The sequence below is a fragment of the Carassius auratus genome, chromosome 14 (genome assembly GCF_003368295.1).
Source record: "Carassius auratus strain Wakin chromosome 14, ASM336829v1, whole genome shotgun sequence".
NCBI classification, from domain to species: Eukaryota; Metazoa; Chordata; class Actinopteri; order Cypriniformes; family Cyprinidae; genus Carassius; species Carassius auratus.
Genome location: NC_039256.1, coordinates 14380287 through 14407506, shown reverse-complemented (window position 1 = coordinate 14407506; position 27220 = coordinate 14380287). Strand labels below are relative to the sequence as shown.

Below are 27220 nucleotides of genomic sequence, written 5' to 3'. Positions count from 1 at the left end.
AATAAGGTGTCCCTAAATATTTCAAACACACACACACACACACACACACACATATATATTATTATTTTGACAATGAGGTAAACTACAATATATTCTCAGTATATTTTTTGTAAAACTTTAATAAACCCAAAAACAGTTTTTCTTAAAGTCCCCCCCATAAAAATGGAAGTCCAATTAGAAAAATAATTGTTATCTATTCAAGATATATTCTCTAAATAGAGAAGGTCTTGGTTACGTAAGTAAGGGAACAGAGACATTATGTCGAATTACATATGGGGTCTCACTTGGGAGTTTAAGAGAAAATGCCAATGAAAATTGGACAAGTGGATTTTACATACCTGAGCCCCTCCCCGTGCCTACAGGTATAAATAGGCAACAGGTTCATCCACTCTCTAGGTTTTACGCAGAGGAGCCGAGAACATGTCCTGACAAAAGCGAATGGTTTGAGGTTGTGGCATGGGGACATAACGTCTGTGTTCCCTCCATCCGGAAACCAGGGTTATGTACGTAACCGAGACTTTCCCTATCTGTCGGTCACTACTAGTTATGTCGAACGACATATGGGGTTTTATGGAAAACGCCACAACCCTGTGGTGCTGCAATTGCTGACAAGTCGCGTTGTGTCACAAAAGCTATGCTTAAGGTCATAACCTTCCAAAGCCCCAGCGCAAATTGGTACCGAAGGGGACCAAGAGGGTGAGTACATTGCTGTTGGAGGAGGCCATGCTGCTGTTCTGTCTTCAAAAAGTTTTTGGAAGGGATTTCAACCTTCAGTGAAATATTGCTTCAAATCTTTCCTATTTCCTATTTGCTTGGAGACAGCTTTCCCTTTCTGCTGACCTCCAAAGCAGGCCAGGAGCTGCTCAGAGCTTCTGAAGCTCTGGGTGTAGTCCACGTATATGCAAAGTGCTCTTACGGGACACAGCAATGCCAAGGCTGGATCTGCCTCCTCTGGGGGCAGTGCTTGCAGGTTCACCACCTGGTCTCGGAAGGGAGTGGTGGAAACCTTTGGCATGTATCCAGGCCGGGGTCTCAGGACAACGTGAGAGTAGGCCGGCCAGAACACAAGGCGATCTTCACTTACCGAAAATACTTGATGGAAGTAAGCGCAATCAGTCTTGAGAAACAGGAACTTGAGCTTGACTGAATCCAGCGGCTCAAAGGGATCCCTCGGCCAGAACAATAGAGAGGTCTCAGGAGGGTATCAGGGGTGCCCTAGAAGGATTTAACCTTCTGGAACCCCTCAAGAACCTAACGATTAAAACATGGCTCCCCAGGGACTGGCCATCCACTGCATCATTATGGTCTGCAATGGCAGCCACATACACTTTCAAGGTGGAGGGAGACAGCCTATGCTCCAAACTTTCTTGCAGGAAAGAAAGAATGACACTGACCCAGCATCTACGGGGTCTCTTTCTCGGTGAGAAGAACACCAATTCGTGAACAGACTCCACTTCAAAGCGGAGGTCTGCCTCATGAAGGGGGCTTTATCCTGAGTGATAGCGTCCAGAAGCCACACGTGGAGGTTCTAAAGATCTGGACACGGGTGCCATATGGTGCCCAGCCCTTGAAAGAGGAGGTTTCTCCTCAGGGGGGTGCACCAGGGAGGGGCTGTCACGAGGAGCATGAGTCACAAAAAACAGGTCCGGGTGGGCCAGTAAGGCACAACCAACAGGACCTGTTCCTTGTCCTCCCTGACCTTGCACAGTGTCTGTATGAGCAGGCTCACTGGGGGAAACGCATACTTGCGTAGAGCCAGAGGCCAGCTGTGTGCCAGTGATAGCCGCCGACAGCATACAGGCTTTGGACATGAGACCCTGGACTATTCCTCCCAGTGGTGGCGTTTTGCGGGCACAGGTGCACTGCAGTCACACTCTCCTGCTGGGGAATGTTGACGCACCCCCTAGCTCCCCCACCATCGAGGGTAGTAAGGATGGAGGAAGGAAACAAGTGGCTTCTGGCCATAAAAGGGGCCATCCATGACTATGTCTCTTCCCCATGCACATCCAAGAAGAACGGAACAAGAGCAAAATGCAGTTGTGAGCCGTGCTCTACATCGAGAACCCATCAAACAGCCATAAGCACTCAGGGCTGGGCAGTGTATTCACCAACAACCTGATCTCACAGCTGCCAGGGCAACTCTGGGTCTGATTCTGCAGTGGCGACAACACCCGAGGGGGGCAGTCCCGCCAAATCTTCATCCACAGAAGTCAACAGCCCATCCCACGATGTTGCAATTGACATCTGATCCCCCGGTGGCAATCCGAATGACCCGTTGGGACAGCCATAGGACAATCCAGCAGAATCACCCAGCAGGTGCACAGGACAAGCACTGCTGAAGGGGTGAGAGGTCTGTGGGGCGTAGGCTAGTGCAGAAGCTCTCACTGTCACCCTCAAATCTCCCAGTGCACTAGCCGGCAGTCCTGGGATGGGTAGTGACAGAGGGGTCTGCTCCTTTCCCTTTAAGAAAGGACAGACGCGATTGCAGCGTTGGCATGGTCACACACGCATTGCAGGCATGTACCATCCACGAACCCATCTTCAGCATGCTGAATGCCCAGATACGGAAGACAACGATCGTGGCTGTTGTCAGAGGAAAGGAAACGACCGTATCCAAAAGGACACGAATGAAAAAGGCGTGAATCGTCCATGATTTGCTCTTTTAGGAAAACTCTTTTAGTTGAAGCGCCCAGGGGAATCGCTGGAAGGGACACCGCTGTCCACGCCATATCGCTAACCAAACAACTTCCCAACACACAGCAGATGAATGGCTTTGTGGAGTATATAAGCTTTTCATACAAGCACTCAGCTCCGAAGCAAAAATCTGAAGAGTGGATGCACCTGACGCCTATTTATACCCGTAGGCACAGGGAGTGGCTCAGGTATGTAAAATCCACTAGCCAATTTTCATTGACATTTTCTATTAAACTCAAGAGATGATTGACCTCCCAAGTGAGACCCCATATGTCGTATTTTCTTTTAAATTAGTTTTATGTTTGGATATTTGACTGGAAAACATGTCAAAAACACTGGTTAAGAATCTCTCTCTTTTTTTTTTTGCAGTGTATAGAATAACAAGCTATTCTTGAAATCTTATTTCTCTAAGAAGTTGAATCACATTAGCATAATGGGTTTAAATTGAATAATTTATTACAGCAATAAACCATAGAAGGCTGTGGTAAAATCACTGTAACACCTGGCCTTAAGTGGCTCATCGCTTTTATAAAATGGTGGTTTTGATAAAATACACAAATTGCTACATTCCTAACAATAGCACAACTTGGTATATAATTCAAGAATTCAACTGATATACAGTCACAGAATAGGAAATATGCGTTTTATAAATACTGATCTACCTGACTGATGTGTTTCCTATATTCCTAAAAATGAGTGTCGCTTTGTCAGAGCTGAAAAAGTAAATCAGAAGCTGGGAATGTATTTGCTTGTTCAAATATAGGACAGAGAAAATAGAACGAGACGAGTCCTTATGTGAATATGCTTAATCTATGTCATCAAATTATGTCATGAACCTTAAAAACTAAAGAATCAAACAAATAATAACTTCATACCCATGATTTCAATTCCAAGATGCTCTGCCAATGCAGAAAGTTGACAATGTAAAAAAAGAAGGAAAAAAAAAAAGAAAACAGGTTTCAGGTACAAATATCCACTTGTGGTTCACTAGAATGCGATCAGTGGTGTTGTTTGGTTAGTTTTGTTCGAGACATTGAGGTGAGTGACTATACGTTCCAGTAACAGACAGACAATGCAGACACACACTGGCCAACTCCTTAAAACAGAAACAAAACCGACGGAAAAACCAGTAAACAAACAGACAACACGCCTTTCTTGTTCATCGCATGTAAGCAAGCGTACAAAAATGCATGCAGACATAGACAGCCACACTTACTGCCATATTTACTAGACCTCATTTCTGGTTTAAGGTTAAGAAAAAACAAAACATAAAAACAAACCGTTAAACACAAAAGCACAATTGCAACACAAAAAGACACAAGTACAGATGAACGTAGACAGACATCTAATGATTCAAATGCAAAACAACAATCAGATGGCTTTGGTTTAGTCACAGTATTACATTTTCATGTATATTTTTAAACTTCCACTGCATATGTGCAAAGGTATAAACACATCTTGTACTCAGGCACATCAGCATGCATGATACTGGCAATACTGAGGGCTCCTCATAGCCAACTACCGCTGTTTGGAAAGCAGCGGTTCTAGAGGTCAAAGGTTAGAGGTAAGGGTCATGCATCATGCCTCAGGCTCAGAACGCTGTTAGAGATCATACAAAACAACAGCATCAATATTACTTAACAACCAGAACTTGATAGAAATGTTCCAGGTTCAACACAACCATCGGTATCTGAGGATTTTCTCATCGTTAAAATGAGCTAAAATTACACTTGCAGTAATGCACGTATAATGCTATTATGGAGGATTTGAAAGCAGAGATATGTGTAGAACCACGGAATAGATTACATATACAGTTTGGTATGCAGAATAATCATACAATTTAGTCTACAATGTCTAACCCTAACACCGAGACACACAGTACCAAGAAAATCTATTGTACATCTTCCATACAAAACACATAACACAAAGTTTGTAGGATGTAAAAAAAATTTTTTAACCAGCCCCTTTCTGTTCTTCTGGGAAAAAAGACAAAATGTTGTGTTTTTCTATGTAAATGGTCCCTTTCTGTTATTCTTGTGTATTATGTGAAATTGACAGCAGATGACCTTCATTTCGATTCAAAAGTCTGCGGTCAGTAAAATTAAAAATAAATAAATCAATACTTATTCAGCAACATTAAATTGATTGAGAGTGACAGTAAAAAAAATATATATAATAATAATAATCCCATGAAGAAATTGTATCATTATTTCCACAAAAATTTTAAACAGCACTGTTTTCACTCATAATAATAAGAACTATTTCTGGAGCAGCAAATCATCACATTAATTAAATATCATATTAATGATTTCTGAAGTATCATGTGGCACTGAAAAGTAACGTTACTGAAAATTCAAGAATAAATTAAGATTTTAAAACAGAAAACACTTATTTAAAATTTTAATAATATTTCACCAAATTACTTCAGTTTTTTCCTGTTTATTTATTTTTTACTAATAAATGCAGCCTTGCTGAGCATTAGTGACTTTCAGATATATTAAAACAACCTCAAACATTTGAACGTCTATAATATCTATAATATATAATAACAATATATTAACTTGTATTGAACCCAGAACAATCCTTTAAATTATATAAATGAGTGCCTGTCAAACATGTCATAATTGTAATGGACTAATTCATTTAGAAATCTAACTCTGTTTTATGGGAACATAATCTACATGTTAACGTGCTTTATTGTTAATTGCATCATTTGCACCAAATTTAAACTCTTCTCCAATTTCCATTATACTATGGGGAAAAAAATCTCTTTTTTAATAATATATCAATGCACTCACATCCATGATTCTCTGCTTAATAAACCAATTTAAAACTCTGAATGTACAAACAGAATCAGACATGTACATGCACGCATACATCATAGCCAACATGCAGCTTCAGAGCAGACAGAAAGACAAACAGACAGAAAGAAGAAATGGACATACTGTAGAAACCGGCCATAACGGAAGTTTGACAGCGTTCACCGGTATAGTCATTTGGACACCTGATGGAGGGAAACAAACCCACAGAGGGAGAAGGAAGGAACGAGAGGGAAGGGGTAGTGGAGAGAGAGACATGAGGAGGAACAGAGAGAGAGAGAGAGAGAAAGAGGGGGAGAGAGAGAGAGAGAGAGAGAGAGAGAGAGAGAGAGAGAGAGAAGAGAGAAAGAGAGCAGAGAAACATGCAGTTAGAACAACAGAGAACAACCCCAGCGAGCTGTTCCACCTGATGATGTCATCGCTGTGATGTCACAGCCTGCGGCTATGCTGGACGAGTTTGAACCTGAGGAAAGAGGGTCCATGTCATTTCATGCCATGTTTAGGATGGGTCTAAAAAACTATAGGCATTGTGGGGAACCCGATTCATTTTAATGATATAGAACTGATTCATTCAGACGGTTCAATTAGATGCCAATTCCTGAAGGGGGCGCTTACCCGCCTAAAAACTCCAGTGTCCTCCATTGGGCCACAATCAAATATTATTACCTTTTTCTTTTCGTTTTTTGTCTTACTGGAGACATTTGTCTATATATATATATATATATATATATATATATATATATATATATATATATATATATATACATTTGAAGTTGTAAATAAAACAGATTATTTCAGTCTTTCTATGAAATATCATGTTTCATTCAAATGTTAGTCATTTGTAATTTTTTGTCAAATTAACTACACTCTTAAAAATAAAGGTGCTTCACGATGCCATAGAATAATCTTTTTTTGTCTAAATGGCTCCATAAAGAAGCTTTAACATCTAAAGAACCTTTCTGTTTCACAAAAGAAGAAGAAGGTTCTTCAGTTTCTAAAAAGGTATGAAAGAGATGGTCATTTAAAGAACCTTTGACCGAGTGGTTCTTTGTGGAACTAAAAATAGTTCTTCTATGGCATTTTAAGAGTAGTTTTTGAGTTTTGTTTTTTTCAGAGTATGAGTTTTGAAATCTTTTGAAAACTATGAAATTATCATATTTATTATCATCACAATTATTGGTCAAATCAGACCATTCCTTTCAAGTAATGCCCGCATAATAGGCATTGAATTCTCAATAATATGATGATATGATAATATGTGATATGCACATTCATATTTTTATATTTCTCATGCTCAATAGGTGTGTTTGACTTCAGTCGGATTTAACCGTTTGGTGAAATTTCCCACTTACAATAAGAGGAGGAGTTGAAACATTAAGAGACACTTCTCCTGCTTCTCCTGCATTTGCATATTTTATTCACAAATGAAGTGGATTATCTGCAACATTTGTCAAATATAAATGTTTCAAATGTTTTCATTTATAGCACCAAAAACAATAACTATAATTATGACAATGATAATATTTTAAAAATCATTTTGAATGTAAAAGAACCACCACAACTATAACAATAACAGCAAAGAGGAACAATATTATTTGAATCACTTTTAAAGTGACTGTTTTCCAGCTGATGCATGACAAAAACAATGACAACCGATCAGAATCCCTCCTGCTTTAAAGAGCTCAAGCATTTAAGGTGTCAGAAAACAAAACTGCAGCATGTTCTTATAATAAACAAAACATTATTGCATATTGGTGTTCACGCTAATATAGCAATCATTAACATGATAGTTATCGTTCTTTTTCAACATGAGCCTACACTATTTAAATGCAGTGGGGTTCATATTTTTTATCTGTTTTATTTGGTTTCATTATGTTTGATCTACAGTGGCCCCAGAGTATTTAGACATAAGTGTACATAATTAATCCTAATCTGAAGCTTCACATCTTTACTTCCTCATAAAATGCCAATCAGTTCCACTTCTGTGGTCATCTATAAGAGCTCACGTTAATGAGGAGAATGTCCTAGGACAAACAGGAGCAAAATAAAGTCCCTAAAAGCTCCATAATGGTGCCAAAAGCTTTCGTCTAGTCACATGTTTTCATTATTTATATACTGAGGGTATTTTAGAGTTCAGATTTGCTGGGGAATTCACCTTTCAGTCTGTCTGAAAAATTTGATTTTGCTAAACATTTTATACTGTGGTCGATATATATATATATATATATATATATATTTGTGCTAAATCTGTTAATGAAAACATTCCTTGTTTAAAACCTTTATTTGATATGGGTTTTGATGAAGTATTTTGAATGTACTCATACATACTTTTTGAATGTACTTGATAAATTGTATAAAAAAAACATTTAAACAATTAATCTTATTATAATTCTGCCCATATTTCATATTCATAAAAGCCAATTTACTTATTAATTACAATTTATATCAACAAATATCAAATAATGCCAGGTTATATTACAATCAGGCTCTTTAATAACAGTATTAGACACACTTAAAAAAAAAGACACTTTAAAGATATACCAGCTTTATAGATCATTAAATTGAATATAAGAAATATCTTTTGTACATTTTTTTTTGTTTTCTGTATCATTAATGCCATCCAGATTTATTTATCAGTTTTTTCCTGTTTATTTATTTTTTACTAATAAATGCAGCCTTGCTGAGCATTAGTGACTTTCAGATATATTAAAACAACCTCAAACATTTGAACGTCTATAATATCTATAATATATAATAACAATATATTAACTTGTATTGAACCCAGAACAATCCTTTAAATTATATAAATGAGTGCCTGTCAAACATGTCATAATTGTAATGGACTAATTCATTTAGAAATCTAACTCTGTTTTATGGGAACATAATCTACATGTTAACGTGCTTTATTGTTAATTGCATCATTTGCACCAAATTTAAACTCTTCTCCAATTTCCATTATACTATGGGGAAAAAAATCTCTTTTTTAATAATATATCAATGCACTCTGTTCACATCCATGATTCCTTTCTGTTATTTTTGTTTTTAAGTCATATACCTTTAATGTTTATATTTTATGCATATATAATTAAAATATTCAATATATTTTACTGAAATATAAAAAATATATACAATATATATAATTGCATATATATATATATATATATATATATATATATATATACACACACACACACACACACACACACACACACACACACACACACACACAGTACACAGTACACACACATAATCAAATGAGATGAAGTATGATTCATTATTAATATATTTTATATTTCCACCACGATATAAAACATCTCATACTTTGCTAAAGGATTTTGCTCATACCGCCCACCTGTACTGTGAAGTAAAGCTTCAGTGCTGTTGAAGATAAACTCTCAGGCATGTAAGTGAATCACTGTGTCAAGAAAGCCAAGAGCAACACACACTATTTTCAAATCAGTCCATGCTTCCCTGAGGGCTATTAACCCTTATTGCCGCTTCAGACGCTCTGTTCTGTAAATTAAAGAGATTGACTCGACGAGTCACAGTTAAAGGATGACATCTCCCCAAAGGATTTGAGCTTTAAACAGCTTTCATGGGTTTGTTTCTCTTCCTTAAAAAAATTGGCGCATACACTGTAAATCTGCACTGCCCTGTCCAAAATGGCTGATAAGAACAGAGCATTGTGTCTGTGGTATCACAGGGGAGCAGTAAGTCAGCGTACTATTGATAACGCGGCTGTATACATCGATTGAGCTGACAGGCGACACGGCAAACCCTGTCCCCTTCCTCCAGACCCTCAGACACACTGTCATTTCTCAGGCAATTAAAACTCAAGAGTCCAAGCTCACTCTTTTTTTCTCAGCAAAGTCCCAACAAAACTAAACTTACACGGTTTCATTGCAGCACTGTATGTTTTTTTAGAATGAAATTTCTTTTAAATTCACAAATTTGAACTGGAGCAATGCATAACTTTATGCTGTATTTGAATGGACATGAAGTAAAATGAAAACTGAATAAAATAGTTTCACACAACTGCTCTAACTGTAATAATAGATTTTATTTATTAACATGGATTACCCATAAACATGTTAACAGCCACAACTACAGAAGGTGGTAACTGATTTGCTCTGATGCAGTTTTCTGTAACTGAAGCAAAGCTAAATTTAAATAAAATATAAATATTATTTGAAAATCCGGAAATGCTGCCTTGGCAAATCATTTAAATAAATACATTTAAAATGAAGTAGACCTACAAAAATGACTACAACTGAAATAAAGATAAGTTAAAGCTACGCTAAAAATAAGTAAATAAAAAAAATACAATTACAAAATCACGTAGTAACAGAAGTACTACAACTTAAACCAAAATTAAAATAAGTACAAATATAAAAGGGAAAGCTAATTCAAAATATTAATAAGTAATTGTACATAAACAATACTAAAATAAGACTGCTTCAACTGTGTTTACTTTAAATATGAATTTATATAGATTAATACAGTGGGCCCTATCTTGCACCCAGCGCAATTGACTTTGTACACCGACGCATGTGTCATTCCTATTTTGCACCTGCGCAAAACGCGCTTTTCCCTCCACAGAAGCACGTCGCTAAACTAGTGAATGAACTTGCGCTCCCTGGGCGGTTCAGCGCAAAAAAGGAGGCGTGTTCCGGCGCAAACAATCCCTGGTGCTATTTTGCTGTTCCATTAAACAATTGCGCCACTGACCAGAAAAAACCTAGTCTAAAGTCAGTGGCGCGTTGCGCTTTGTTTCTTATGCTATTTTAAGGGCGCATGCTTGACCATAATGTATAGCGTGCACAACGCGCATACACTTTGCTCATGTAATCTACACAGATGCAACAGTTATTTTTGCAAATCATAAATTGTTACACTTAAAAAAATATTAACACATGAGATGACGGAAATCATTGTGGTGTGCCACGAAGATGTGAAAAAATAGGCATAAATCTAGCTTACAAATTATTCAGGCTAATTGTAGTAATTAAGGATCAGACCTGTTTGAGGTCATATATGTATATAAGGACATCTGACAAATTGGTTTGTCCGTCAAGAACCAGGAAAAAAAAATCGATGAAACAATTGTGGCTATTTCCTCCCACGCCTGTTTAACCGACGCTATTTTGGGTAGGTTTCTCCCATCGCCATACAACACAACTTCTCTGTCTTTCATTGCTCTTACAAGAACATCAGTCTCCTCGGCTGTGAACCGCTCCTGGCGTGCGCCTGGTAAATACGCCATAATAATAGCAATCCATAATGGAACTTGCGCACCTGCTTTTAAAGGGAATGTTGGATGACGCTCTGATTGGTTTATTTCACGTTACGCCCAAACCACACCTATGAATAATGAAGCTACTTCAGACCAACCCATTTTAGATTTGCGCCGGGCGCAAGAGCCATTTATCCCGCCGGGAAAATAGCAACAGCGCCGAGACCCGCCCACAAAGTTACTTGCGCTTTGCGCTTTGACACTTGCGTTTCAGATCGTTAAAATAGGGCCCAGTATGTTAATTTGACAGCCCTATTTGGAGTCTGGTGATGTCAGACCAATGCATAGTAAAAATAAGCCGTAAACAATGACATAATATAAGGTTAAGGTATTGTTTACGTGGGATAAGATAAAATGAATGTATTCTGAATGTGTTTAACTTACTTGCAGGACAGCTGATTTATACCGTGTATGAAATAACAGTCTCCACCGTTAACGCAGTATGTCTTCTCGGTTTCATTGCACTTCCTGGCATGACTTGAGCCCGGAGACAATGTAGTGGTTACTATAGAAACATACGGACAAACACAAACCAGAGAATGTCAGAGATTGAGCATCATACACATCGTGAAAAATGTCTCAAAGGCTGTGTTCAGAATGCTAGCATATAAATATAAAAAAAAAAGAATACAAAGCTATAGTACAAAGCTGTCACCATGGTGGTACCCTAAGGCACAAAATTACTTTACTTAACCCTAAATGGTATGTTTTAGTATCTTAAAGATACATTCAAGTACGTTGAAAGCACCTATTAGTACCTTATGCAACAGTTGAAGCTTTTTTCTGAGTGCATATACTGTACACTGCCTACTATTTTTCAAAAATAGCATGTAAAGCATAATACAGCATGATAAACACTTCAGCCGTAGTATGCTACATTATTGTCACATGACCTCAATACAATTCAATGTGTGGTAGACAGTTTACATTTGATACAAATATCCTGATTTCTTAACTCACATAACATATAAAAAACATCCTATATTCTTTCATAGACAACCCAGGAAGTCGGAGAAGGTCTTGTTTTTTAAGTTTCATTACAAGCTGTTCACACTGGAAATAATAAGACGATTAATGAATGACAATTCATACATATAGTCCCTTTAAAATCACAGGACACATAGAAGGTTGAGTGCATTGCATTGTAGCATATAATATAAATAATATAAATTCAAATAAGAATAAATAAAATGAAAAAATATTAGATGAAAAACTACAATGTAAAAGCTTTAAACTGAAGAACTAGAGTTAATAATAAATTCCAATTAAATGCTAAATAGAAATAAATAAAACTAAACTAATAAAAAAAAATCAACAAAAGCACAAAATAAATTAAATAAAATTATGTTAAGAAAATTAAGACAGACATTCCGGTAACAAACAAACACATTCTGGTATTATTGTGTAAAATAATGACCAAACTGCAATGTACCTTCTTCACAAAATATTAGATAATGTACCATTCTAAGAACATCCAATATATATATAGAGAAAAAAAAGAAGAAGAAACTGGATTCGAAAAGTGGGGCACAGGCAAATCAAACATTAATTTTACTAACCTAGACAACAGAATTTATTTAAATATTCAAAAGTTATTAAATATATATTTCAAACTTCAGAGTAACTGTTTCTGTCATCATTATTTATTCACCCTCATGTTGTTCCAAACATGCATGACTTTCTCTCATCCATGGAAACTTTGGAAGATTGAATAAAGACACTAAGAAATTAAAGCATCATAACAGAAATTTGGATGGACTCCTTGTTTAACATCAGGGGATCAGAATTTATTTCTGTTTCTATCTGTACACAGCACTGCTAAATATTTCTCCAATATGGCAACAGAACTGAAACTGCAGACACACACACACACACACACACACACACTCTTCCACAAAACACTGTATCATTCTGTATATAAACCAGAGTGAGACACACGCTGCCAAATACACATGGCAGATGGGAGGATTTTCTCGCAGGCATCGCTGGCTCACAGCCACACTGAGGGTTCAGATATTCTGCAGTGTGTCAGAGTCACGCAGAATCAAGCTGCCTACTGCAAACACCAGCACATCACATCAGGATCTCTGCAGCCAGAGACATGGGGAATCCATGATCCAATCGTCTGCCCGGACAAAGAGCCAGACAGAGATAGACAGAGAGAAACAGTTAAGAGTGACAGATATAAAGAGAGAGAGAGAGATAGAGAGAGGGAGGACAGTAGCATGCTGCACAGAAATGCTATCTTTATAAAACAGTATGTGAAGCTGCATGCAGTATGCAATCAATATTAAGGTACAATGTTGTCACATTACATCACTAACATGGTTAAATCGGGTTAAATTCAAGATCGTTTTCTGCTTTTGATTATAATATAGTATAAAGTATAAGAATGTGTCCAATTGTAATCAAATAATAAAGTCAAAATTGGTTTACAAATGGTTAAAAAATGAAAATTCATCATTCATTGCTTGTAAACGGCACTTCATCTGTGCATATTTCACTCCTGATTCAGACGAAATGACTCTTCACTGGAGAAAGCAAAATTATGGTGTGAAGACTCGTATTTTAGTTTGCATTTAAACACAATTTTCAGAAAAAATGGTCTGAATTTGTAAGTTTGATTAAAAATGAGTCAAGGAAGAGATGTTAAACATTTAATGTCTGTAATAAAGTCAAGCACACTGCATTGTGGCACAGGTTTTCTATCTTGAACTGACGTCATGTTTTGTACACTTTATGAGCGGATATTGAGGGACGGTCACGATCACAACTCCTCCCCTCACGAGTCACAGATCAAGAGAGCAGCCCGCAACACTCGTGTCCGCGGAGAATGGACCAGCTCTGATGAAATCCATGGCAACCGACCAAAACAATGTTATTGTTACAGGAAAGTCTTTCAGTAATTATGGAAATCAGAATTAAACATTCTGAACACATTCGCTGATATGCTGTGTAAGTGTTTACGGTCGCTCTTCCCAGATGACAATAAATAATTTCACACTCACAAAAAAATCCACACCCCTCTTTTCTAATGTCTCTTCTTCCCTTAGTTTGAGAAGCTCGGCATTGTGGGATGCAGTATTGAACACAGTGTGTGCTGAATACTGCATTGTGGCAAATGTAGGTCTATGATTTCTAACCAGTTATAAGTGAACTTCCAAGGGTAATTGGGAACATCAGAATTTTATTGTTATGATTTCTTGTAATAAAAAAAAGAAAAAAAGAAAGAAATAGATATAAGAAATAATGCTGTCCAAAAATTCAAATAATTTAAAAACAAAAACAATGGTTTCAGTTACAGCTCGACAGCATGATAAAACAAAAGAACAATGAATATATTGATAGAGCAATAGAATGATAGGTAGATAGATAGATACTCCAGTTACATGTCTCACGTAGTTTTAACTTCAATTCACAGTAAATCTGGCTTCTCACAACGCAGAAAAAATGCACCTGACAGGATTCTGCTTTAGTTATTATTACAACATGTCATGCATTCATGTCAAAAATCAAATACACTCACAGAAAAAGGTACAAAGGCTATCACTGTGGTGGTATCTTTTCAAAAGGTACACTTTTGTATCTTATTTACCCCTAAAGGGTGGATATTAGTCCTTTTAAGTCCTTTTTGTGACAGATTTAGTACCATTTTTTTTCTGACAGTGTTCGGAAGTTGACAAAATATTGGGTTTGTATACTATCTTACAAATAATTATTTGCATGACACATACTGGTCAAGCATTAGTCATTAGCTTTGCATTAGAAGACAATAAGCTTTGTTGCATACAAAATCTTAATATTACTAATATATAATACAGTATGAATAAATAAATAAATAAAACCTTCACTTAAGAGACTTCAACCATCTTAAACATCACAACATCCTGGTTATCATAGTTTCTCAGTGGTTAATAATACGTGTCATTAATGTGCACATAACCCAAAATTATGATAATTCCTCTTCCTTGGAAGTTCCTTCTTCAGCACATCTATTTTTAAGCCCTACTGCAACAAATTTAAATGCAAAAGAAGCACATTAGGTGCTTACCCTTGAGAATCATGGGAAATGTATTTTCTGTTGCATAATCCTTTCTGTTAATAAACCAGCAAGCTTTTGCAATGGCATTCACACACAAACTTAACTCTACATATAATATTCATCACGATGAAAATGTATTATAAACAATTGAAGCCTAATGCTATTCCCAGGATCCAGAGCATAAAAAGTAACCAGGAAGTGACTCAGTTGTTCAACAGTTCTTCATAACCTTCATAAACCCTTATGTCTGATTCAGTATATGGATGTATTTATGTGACGTATCTAGTATCAGGTATAAAGCAGACACTACATTGGTGAGGCCGCATGGAGTGAACCAGTACAGGATGGCCCACCACCTGAGCCTGCCATTTCATAATGAGCTAATTAACTAATTAACATGCACACACAAACACACAGCACAGCAAAGAGAGAGAGAACAGAGGGGCATAAAGAGAGAACGAGAGATGTCTCAGAGCACAATCGCCTGTGTCTCTAAAGGTCACACATCACTCCAGCAGGAAATGGAGGAAAGCAGAATGATATAACATTCAACCTTACATTACATCTGTTCAAGCATATGTCCTCTTCCCTGCAGTGACAATGTGTGTGCTATCGAGCTGCTAGCCTTTAACTGTTTCCTGTGTGATACACAAAGTGGTCCATCCCCCTTTGCATCTCAGTCAGTTCTGAAGATGAGGTTTGTAATATTGAAGACTTTTTTTAGGTAGAAAGAAATTTAGTTTGAATCTATTAATTCTAAGCATTGGGGAACACACAATATAGGCTAATGTTTAAATTTAAAGGGATAGGTCACCCAAAAATGAAAATTACCCAATGATATTTTGCATTGATTCACTTCAGAAATCCTTTGTTAACCCCTCCACCACCCCATGTGGAGCGATTTTTATGATTGATAGATGCACTTTAATGGACTTCAAAATTTTGACCACCAATCACTGCCATTATAAAGCTTAGAAGAACCAGGATATTTTATACATTTTATATAACTCTGATTGTATCCGTCTGAAAGAGGACAGTCAGATACATCTAGGATGGCTCGAGGGTGAGCTGGGTAAACATAAGAAAGAACACATGCAAGGTTATTTTTACCCAGATTGTTGGGTTAAGGTTTTGACCCAGCATGCTGGGCTGTTTTATTTAAGTCAACTTTTGTTTAAAATGATGATATTTCTGCCTTAAAATGGTCTGGAAGTTAAAAATCACACATATAATTATTAAAAGCAACATCAATAATCAAAAGATGAACCATTATTAAGCAAGAACACATGGACAAAATACGAGACAAATTGAATTTATTTGGGTGTATACAGAATAGTTTACAATATTACATACATTTCAACAATTTTTACAATCATTTTAGAAAAAACTATGTAGCATTTAAAAGTAGTTTTTTAATTTAAGTGTATTCAATTGAAGTGTATTCTCTGTAATACATTTTTTACCGAAATGGTGTGCCAGTGTGTTACTGAGCCGGTGAAAGACTGCTGTTCGCAGGAGAACTTCAGATTGTGGCCACGCGTTTCACTCATAGCTAAAGGTGCCATGACTGACTCCAAAACCTGCTCATAAACAAACAATACAGAGATTAGAAAACATATTGAAACATAAAATTAAATTTAACTGCTGACCGCTGCCGACGCATTTGATGGACTCATCCTTATGTTGCGCTGCATAAAATAATATAATTTACAGCACAGTAAAGTCTTCATAAAAGAAATGAAACATATACAAACCTTTATTTCACAGAGGAAGTGCATCAAATCGGTGGCGGCGGTGCTGAGAACCGCTCTCTCCTGTAGGACGCAAAAAGCCTGTCCTCTGACTGTTTCGTCAGAAAGGCTCAACCCAGCTGCCAGGCAGAAAAAAATAATATTTACAGAAAAACTACCCAGCACCTGCAACCGCTGGGTCAAAACAACCCAATTCCTGGGTTTGTCCATATTGTCTATATTAAAAATAACCCATAAAATTACCCAACAAGCTGAACATAATATTTGGGTAAAAAAAAATAACTGTAATGATGACTTCTTAAGAATTCAGATTTAGCAATCACCAACAGCTAATGATCCTGAGTAAAAACAATGTGCACAGTAAAGCATTACAACAAGAGAAATAGATAACTAGTGTGCCACTCAGAATTGGAATTAAAATAACTTAATCCAGAATTTCAACTGAATTCAAACTGAGGTAGCAACTGGGAAATAAAACAATCTGAATTTGATAGATAGATAGATAGATAGATAGATAGATAGATAGATAGATAGATAGATAGATAGATAGTAGGGGTGTAACGGTTCACAAAATTCACGGTTCGGTTCGGTTCAATACACTGATGTCACGGTTCGGTTCGGTACGGTTCGGTACGTTTTAGATACAGCAAAAAGAAAAAATTGGCAGATAAATTTCCTTGATTTTTTTAAAAATGTTTTATTTATTAAAACTAACAAAGTATGTGTTTTTTTACATTGAACAATGATGGAGCTATTCTTTACCCATCTTCTATGGTGTTTTCTTAGCAGCATACTGTATAAAACAAAAATAGCTCCTTATAAATTTTTTTAAAAAAATTAAATGTAATATTGTTGTAGTGGTTATGAACAAATACAAAGATGTAACTCTTTTTATATGGAACTCTATAACTCTTTATATTTAGTGTGTTTTTACTCAATTGGTTCTCTATTTGGGCTTATGTTTTTTGGAACAAAGCAGGAATTACGGTCTGTCTGAAATGGGCTCGTGAAGGAATATTGTAATGGGGCTCAATTACATTAAGCATGTTCTTAAAACCTGCGTTTTCCACTACAGAGTAAGGTCTCATATCCGCGGCTATAACGTAAATGCACCATTCGCTGCGGTGATGTCCGTATACGGAGCCCGGGACGTCACCTGTAGGAGAGAAAAAACATCAATCCGTGGCGACGGTTTTGCAATCCGTCCCCTCAGTTTATAAACCGTACTCACGAATTCATAAACTGTTCACTCGATTTAACAAATCGTGCCCACGGATTAACAAACCGTGCCCACGAATTTCCAATCCGTGCACTTAGATTTTGTAAACCGTACCCTCGGTTTTTGAATCCGTACCCACGAATTCATAATCCGTGCGCACGCTTTCGCAATCCGTTCCCTCGGATTTGTAAACCGTACTCACGGATTCATGCAGCAAACTCCTACGTGTTAACATACAGTTTTATTGAATATTATTATGTGGAATAGGTTTACAGCAAAGTGTCTTAAGTGATTCTCTATCAAGTGTAGTACGAGGTGGAATACAAAGATTTAATAAGAAAGATGCGCATTAAAATCTTGTTCAATTGCTGATAATCTATAATAGCACTTGATTATTATTGTGCAATAAACCTGGCATTGTGACTGACTCTGGAGTAATTTTTTCCTCTTTTGTAAGTTATTTTGGATAAAAGATTCTTATGCATAACCTGTTTAATAATATATAATAATGATACAAATAAAAATAAAGTTATTTTTTATAATTTTAATTTGTAGGCTAAATAAATGAGTACAAGACAGTAAAAATATTTGTCATAAAATAATTTGTGAATTGCTTTATTTTTAAATAACCTTTGGACAGTTTTGGAAATGCTTGTGTACAATTCTTTCTTAACATGAAGACTTATTTTTGTGATTTTATTATACTAAGCTCCACCCACCTCACCCCACCTGCCGGAGTTAGATGCATGTTTCACTGTTAAGTGTAAAATGCGTGTCAGTTTTCAAATCCGAGGGAACGGATTGCGAAAGCGTGCGCACGGATTATGAATTCGTGGGTAAGGATTCAAAAACCGAGGGTACGGTTTACACAATCTAAACGCACGGACTGGGAATTCGTGGGCACGGTTTGTTAATCCTGGGTACGATTTGTTAAACCGAGTGAACAGTTTATTAATTCATGAGCACGGTTTATAAACTGAGGGGACGGATTGCAAAACCGTCGCCACGGATTGATGTTTTTTCTCTCCTACAGGTGACGTGCGGGGCTCCGTACCGAGCCTTCAGCGCGTACTGAGTGAGCGAGCGCCTGACTGAGTAGCCTAACATAAACATATAAGTTGGTGTTTTTTTTTCTTCGGGGGTGTCAGGGGCATTGCCTGTTACGTCGTTTGGGTTATTGGGCTACCTTGTTGAACGCATAACATTATATTTCACACACCTTTTTTATTTTCCAAATTGAATTAATTAGTCCAACGAACCGTTCGGTACATAATGCGTACCGCGTACCGAACCGAAAGCCTCGTACCGAACGGTTCAATACGAATACGCGTATCGTTACACCCCTAATAGATAGATAGATAGATAGATAGATAGATAGATCTAGAAAACCACATTTACTTGAGTTTTGATGCCAAACATAAACAGGCATGCAGACAAGACATGAAAATGTGACAAAATCTACATACACCTTTGTTTTCTAATACATTTTTTAAACAGTCAAATGTTTTCTGCAGTGTTGAGGCTGTGTTTGTTCGTGGACCATAACAGCATATGTCTTCCTCCACAGGGGGGAGATGGTGAGTTTATCCAATCATGGCTGAAAGACAATAATGTTGATCAGGTGCTGCACTGGCAGTGCATCTGTTCTCCGCTTTAAATAGATCCAGAGAGAGGCTTTTAAAGACTGCACATATTTCCCTCCGTCCCGTAGTCCATCCTGGTGTGGCAGGATATTAGCTCCATTAGCCTTGGCTCTGAGCCGATGGATGGATGCGGACAGGCAGGAGAACATGATTCATGCCCCAGCGAGGGGGGTCATGGGGAAGGCCATAAGTCACATGGGGCCTGTACAGGGCATCTTATCCACTCTACTCAACCAGGTGCCGATCAATGACATCGAACCACTTACAGGTACTCCCTATTCAGACGCCATTCACAGAAGTGTCCACTGCAAGAATGATCACACGCGCGCAGAAACGCACATGCACATGCTGCAAAATGCATGTGGGGGAGGAGGTAAAGGGGAAGCAGGATGGATGGAGAGACAGGCTAATGAAAAGAGGAGTGAATAGAAGCAGTATAGAGGAATGAAGGACTTGAAGGAAACAGATTATTAGGAAGGAGAGCCACTGATGGGAAAGAGAGAAAAGGGGGGTAAAAAATGATATTTTCATACTACAAAGTGCAGTGTGTTCGGTATACTGTACATTTTGCATATGCTTAAACAACAAATTTGCATTTACATTAATTTAGCTGTTTTTTTTTTATACAATGCAATGTCCAAAATGAGGAAATTATCATAAAGGGGACAACAAATATTACAATATGCTGTATATAAATGTGTGTATGTACATATATATAGTTAAGTCTGTAAATATTTAGACACTGACACAATTTTCTTATTTTTGGCTCTGTATTCCACCAGAATAGAATTAAAATGAAAAAATCAAGATGAAATTGAAGTGCAGACTTTAAGCTTTAATTTAAAGGGTTGAACAAAAATGATAACATAAAATGCTTAATAATTACAACCATTTTTATACACAGCAACTCCATTTTCAGGGGCTCAAATGTTATTGGACAAAGAAATATAATCATAAATAAAATAGTTATTTTTTTTTATTTTGTTAAGGATCTTTTGCAGGCAATGGGTGTCTCAAGTCTGGAACTCATTGACATCACCAGAGACTGGGATTACTCCTTTGTGATGCTTTGCCAGGCCTTTACTGCAGCTGACTTCAGTTGTTGTTTGTGAGTCTTTCTGCCTTTAGTTTTGTTTTCAGCAAGTTAAATGTGTTCTCAATCAGGTTGAGATCAGGAGATTGACTTGGCAATTGCAGAATATTTTGGGTAGTATTGCAGTATGTTTTGGGTCATCGTTCATTTGTACTATGAAGCACCATTCCAATCAACTTTGTTGTATTTGACTGAATCTGGGCAGAGTATATATCCCTGTGTAAGGGAAACAGGTCAATTTAGCTCAAAGGGAATCATTTAAGATTTTAAAGGGAATTTGAACAGAATCACTGTTTCACGGCTGTTCACGGAGACGCCCTGCGATTCAGTGAACTAGCCGTTTAACATCAAATCTGCGCTGGATACTAATATCCAAACTACAGTGAAAACACTATTAATTAGCACAGTAACAAGATCGGCAGTTTAAGACATTAACTTGTAAGCACAAAACACAAGATACTCTTTTCAATATGAATAAGGCTTTATTAGATAAATCTAAGACATATAAACTAATCTAACACATAAACGCACGCACACACACATTCACACAAGTTGCAGGAAGATCGAAAGTTAGCCATCAATCACTTAATTAACGCTCGCATTGAGTTCCTCAATGGGGTTAAAATTATATTAGATACACCAGCACAAATGTCAGAGTCTGGAGGTAAAGTTACTTGCGTCTCCTGTGAAAAAGGAGTCTCGGTGAAAGGGCTATCCCGAGGTCGTTGATTGGCTGGAAGTTCAGTCGCTGAAGTGACGTCTTGGGAAGCCCGTGTTTGTTGGGCATTGGCTGAAAGTGCAGAGTCGTGTGGGCTGGTCGAAGTTGAACGGACACCCGAGGTCAGGCGTCGGAGACTCGATGTTACAAAACTTAACTCAGAACACGAAACTCTCAAATGGAAAAGAAAAGAAATAAAGTTTGACGAGACTAGGTTGTGTTCCTTCTCATCGTGGCTAAGTAGCAGGCGTGCAGGCCAAAGCATGCAGAACCGCGCTCAAAGAACAATGATGATTAAACTGCATGGCTAGAAGCTAAAAGCTAAAGCTATGTAGCAAAGCTAAAAGCTAAGAGCAGGCATGACTGATAGCACGAGCAAGGCTGGAACTAAAAGCAAAGATTTTACGATGTCTTAGGTATTTAAACTGGCCTGTTGGCCACACCTCAAATGTTGTCTTGACCAGTCAGATATTGTCTTGGCTCGGGGATATGTTTATCTTACCAAGCATGTGGTCCGAATGTTCCTGCTCTGGCAGGGTCTAATTTTGGACATGATTCCTATAACACGATTATGATATATTTTACAAATAAATGATTGTCAGGACAATATCAAGCAAGAAAATTAGATTATATCTATACTAGACATGACTATGTATCCTATAGTTATCAAAAGACACACAATAAGTGATTATACATGATAGTCAAATGTGTGGTTTACACATAAATTAATATGGAGTTAAGCAATGGAATGATTCATTTATAAGTCTTTTTGAGTTCATTCTGGTCCATATATATGTACAAAAGAAGTTTCTTTGCCATTCTCTGGCAAAAGACTTTTCTGTGAAGAAAGAGGTTTAAAGCCCTTCCCCCCCTTAGGAATTTCAATCTGGTTCTGCTAGGTGGGGGGGGGGGGGGGTCAATGGGACTTGTGCAGTACTCTCATGGGTTTTCATGTGATGTCCAGCGTTGCATTTCAATTATGAACAACAAATTTGACAATCTCTTCTTCGAATTGAAATTGTAAATAATTGCTCTAGTGGTGTTCATGTTGAAAGCTGTTGTGTGAACAAGTTGGTTGGTCATCTTGCTTGGTTCTTGTGGCACTAGAACTGATTTATTACTTCCTGAGGAATTCGGCTCTCGTGTTTCAATGCATACAGCTTTGATAGACTCTTTAATTTGTCTTGTTCGACTCATTTCTGTTAAACCTGTGCACTTCAGAATTCATCCGGCTGCTTCTGTCTTCTGTCACGTCATCAATAAATGCATGTTAATGCCGTCACACTGCTTCACCATGTTTCACAAATGATGCTGAATGCTTTGAATCATGAGCTGTTCCAAACCTTCTCCATATGTTTTTCTTCCTGTCATTCTGGTACAAAGAGCGCTTTTCCAGAAGTGGTCTGTCTTTTTTAGATGTTTTTTGGTAAAGTCTAATCAGGCCTTATTTGCACCTTGTGGTGAACCGTCTGTATTAACTCTTATGAATCTTCTCTTGATTGTAGACTCTGACAGTGACACGTCTACCCCCTGGAGAGTGTTCTTCTCTTGGCAGGATGTTGTGAAAGGGTTTTTCTTTACCAAGGATTCTCAGATTATCCACCACTGTTGTCCTCCGTGGACATCCAGGCCTTTTTCAGTTGCTGAGCTCACCTGTGGGATCTTTTTTTCTCAGAATGTACCAGACTGTTAATCTGGCCACCCCTAATGTTCCTGCTCGCTCTCTCTGATGGATTAGTTTTGTTTTTGAAGCCGAACAATTGACTGTTTCACCTGCATGGAGAAATCCTTTGACCACATGATGTCGGTCGGTTCAGAGCAACAGCTTCCAAATGTGAATGGAAAACTTTCTTTTTTTAAATTCCAGACCTTTACCTGCTTAATTAATGTATAAATAATGAAGGAATAGCCAACATCGTATAGGTATTGATGTAGTTAACACAGCATGGTGAGTGTGTAAATACATTAAAAACAATGGTGTCTTTAAAAGCCCTATTTTGTGCAGAACTACTTCCTTCCACCACTTTTTCGTGTGATATATATTTCGTATATATATATATATATATATATATATATATATATATATATATATATATATATATATATATATATATATATATTTGTTAATATCAAACAGACAGCCAACATTTATTATAAGAGGTGAATTATTCCTTTAAACATGTGCACTGGAGTCATGTGACACTGTAGCATACAGTTTACACTACAGTATTTAACATACATTGTGTATAGAATGCTATTTCACAACTATTAGTGAGCAGCAGACAGTAAACAGTACATACTGTGCAGCTGGAGTAAGCAGCTCACTAGCAGACCACTGTGAACACAGTCAGGACACACAAGTTGACAGACGCTGGGCAGGGGTGGAGGCAGAGCAACATGCGCAGGAGTGTGTTTTATGTCTGCGTTTGCGTCAGACTCATTAAGATGAAGGCAGCAGTGCTGAGCTCTGGACGGAGGACTCATTCCTCATTTATCTCAACAGTAACACTGGATCCAGAATCATCAATTTAACATGACCTGTGTCCATGTGCCTTTGTGAGATGCGCTCATTCATACAAATGTGAGGCAGCACGATACAAAATCTGCAATGCATTTTTACAGTATTAATATTAGATGTTTTTCTGAGTTAAAATCATTATTGCAGAATAATAGAGACTGAGTTTTGTTTGGATAGTGACTGATAGTCTGTCTTAATTTTAGTTTATATAACTCTCTGACTGTCTATTATTTCAGAGACAGAAAATGTTATTGTATTGTGATAAGATTATGATTAAGATTATGAAAACTTCTTCTCTTTAAAATAATATGCACTGATGACTCATGCAAAATAAGTCCATTTGTTAAAAGAAGAGTTCACCCTAAAATTAAATGTAATTTACTTCCACGATTTTTGTGGAAGAATAAATTTGAATGTTATTGTTTTCCCCCTACAAATAAAGTATCTAAAAATCTTACTGACCCCAAACTTTTGGACTGTATTGTGGTGTTTTTTCTTTTTCTTTTTGGAGAGATAGAGAGAGAACTATGGAGAGGACAGAATTATCAGTGAACAACAATTTAAAATTGTGCACAAAATTGTAGAATATAGCATATGACCCATATGGACCATTTATAGCACATTCTGCCTCACATCTCCAAATGTTTTCCTCAGACGAATGAAAGGGTTTGAAACAACATGAGGGTGAGTAAATAATGGCAGAACTTTACATTTATGGGTGCACTGTTCTTTTAATTGCACAAACAGGGTCAACCGTGGTGTGTGTATTTTGCATTAAGTATACTTGGCTCTTGTATCTGACAGGCTCTTGGCATTGCAGCTAAAGAATCAGCGGCCAGAGTCCAGCTGGGTCTCACGTCACACACAAAAATATACACTAGGATGTAAACACACTCCTCCTAAATGACCCATCGTCAAGGACGTTCTGCTTTAGCCAGCGCAGTTGTCCTGTTTTAAGACTCACACAGGCACACACATTTACTCTGTGCTCTCAAATACTGCAGAGCTTTACCCTGGTGACCCCCCATATGTCCACTAGAGCGTCTCTCTCTTTCTCTTTGTCTCTCGGTTGTCTGTACTGTTATATATAGCTGATATCTGTGCACTTATGGACTGAAATGCTTGCTGTTCCTGGAATGCAGAATCTGCCAAAATGACACAGTTTATCTTCATTAAGCACAGAGAGTTATCTGCAGATTTCCACTGAACACACACTCAAAGACACAAAACATTTCCTCATTGACTCACAAACTCTCTAGACTTGCCTACAGCACATGTAAACACACCCTTTCTCTTTATCTCTCACACATACATCCTGAAAGGACCTTTTTACCTTTCACAGTGATTTTACCCTTTGCAAAGACATGAAATGAACATGAATGAACATCAGAAGGATTTTTTTCAGCCGCAGAAATATGTCAATACACAATTTTTCATGTCTGATTTGTCTGTTGGACAGAAATGGCAGATTTGGCATTATTATTGGTCAGATCAACTCCATGTGAAGGGTCCCGCAGAACACAAACTAGGTCCAATGTAAACTTTGTGAGCTGTAAACTCAGAATTCAAGAAAACATAGAATTGCGAGAATTCAGACTTTTTCTTAAAATTCGGAGTTTAAACCTTAAAGATATATGGGCATAGAGTAAATGTGTGTGCCTGTGTGATTCTTAAAACAGTACAACTGATTTTTTTTTGTGAGATAAAAAGTTTTTCTTTATTTTTTGTTCAGTTGTGGAAATTGGCTTCTATAATTTATCCATTCACTTGATCAATTATTTAAAAAATCGATTTAAGAATCAATCTATGGATTCCCACAATTTTGTTAGCTGAACCTCTTTGAACACATTTTTTTTTTCATGACATGAAGGTACATTAATAAAATATTATATATATTATATATATATATATATATATATTTTTTTTTTCATTTAATATTTTTATGGTCTATTAATTTTTAGCTTTTCATCAACTCACAAACCTTGGTTTGGAAAACGCTGAATTAATCAATTCATCCACTTGTCCTGCCCTGGACCACAAAACTACTCCTAATTCGCTGGGGTATATTTGTACCAATGGCCAAAAATACAAAGTATGGGTCAAAATTATATATTTTTCTTTTATGCATAAAATCATTAGGATATTAAGTAAAGATCATGATCCATGAAGATATGTTGTATATTTCCTACTGTAAACATATCAAAACTAATTTTTTACCCAGTATTTAGATTTTTATGCACCCTCAGATTCCAGATATTCAAATAGATGTATCTCAACCTAATATTGTCCGATCCTAACAATCCATACATCATTGATGTATAAATCTCTAGTTATGTTGTCAATGGACATATTTATCCATTTGGTTTGTTTCATTTATTTATTCAATTCGTCCCACTGTAACAATAAAGAACCTGAACTTTGATCACTCATTTAATTTATACAATTATTCACTCATCCATTCATTCATTCATTCAAATGTTGTTTTGCCTTCTTGTACAATCACAATAAAGAACTTAAATCTTTCATTGATTGTTCATTCATTATCCTGTCCACTAAATCTTCATTTACATACATATTCATTCAGAACTCATTCGCTGCACATTTTGGGGGAAAAAATCGAATTGCTCAAAAAAAAAAAAAAAAAGATTAAAATATTATTAACAACTTAGTTTTTATAAGCTTTGCTTTTTTTTGTAGGGCTGCACAATTTGGCCAACAATGTATTTGTACTATGTGTGTGTGTGTGTGTGTGTATCTATACACAAATGCAAACATATATAATCCCTATATATATTCTATTGATTCCTTTACTCATTCTTTCATTAATTTATTCTTTTATCATATTCATTCTCTCAGTCATTTGTGCATTCGTTGTGTCCATGAGACTCTGCTGACACATCAGATAATGGAGGGGTTTGGTGGAGAGCTAGAGGACAAAGTTGAGAGAGAGAGAGAGACCCTATATCTCAAACCACTCAACCATTACCTCAAGATAGGCTGGATGGAGCTCACAATAGTCACACACACACACACACACACACACACACACACACTAACGGCACATCAAACGCCTCCGGCTGATGTGATATACTCCAGAGACAGAAGCATGTGGGGAGATCGGTGAGTAAAGCAGCAGATGAGAGAGGTGTGTTCTCCACAATAACACCCAAACTCACAAAACAGACATGAATGCTGCCTCAAATCCTCACATCCAAAAAGCTGTGTGTTGTTACATTTCTACAGCCTAATGGCCAATAAAACAGGCAAAACAATCCTAAAGACTTACATTGAAGGATGGATCCAAGCCATATTATAGAGGGGTGGAACCGAACTGAAACCAACTAACAGTTACCCCAAAAAAATCCTGTTCTTATTGCATTTACTGCCCTCAGTAGTGTGCTTTTAAATTAAGGTATCAGATTTTATCAGA

The 27220-nt window shown here is 37.0% G+C and overlaps 1 protein-coding gene across 4 annotated transcripts in view; it reads right to left on the bottom strand.

Moving 5' to 3' along the window:
* nrg2b (neuregulin 2b) overlaps positions 1 to 27220 on the bottom strand; it is a 73876-nt gene that overhangs the window by 11316 nt on the left and 35340 nt on the right. For 3 of the 4 annotated variants that reach the window (XM_026280198.1, XM_026280199.1, XM_026280201.1), the window contains 3 exons: positions 11191 to 11311; positions 5640 to 5698; positions 3570 to 3593 (listed from right to left, as the gene is read on the bottom strand). In XM_026280198.1, the coding sequence (XP_026135983.1) occupies positions 3570 to 3593; positions 5640 to 5698; positions 11191 to 11311 (204 nt within the window). The remainder of the gene's footprint in view (positions 1 to 3569; positions 3594 to 5639; positions 5699 to 11190; positions 11312 to 27220) is intronic. The other variant, XM_026280200.1, reaches the window with a different exon arrangement.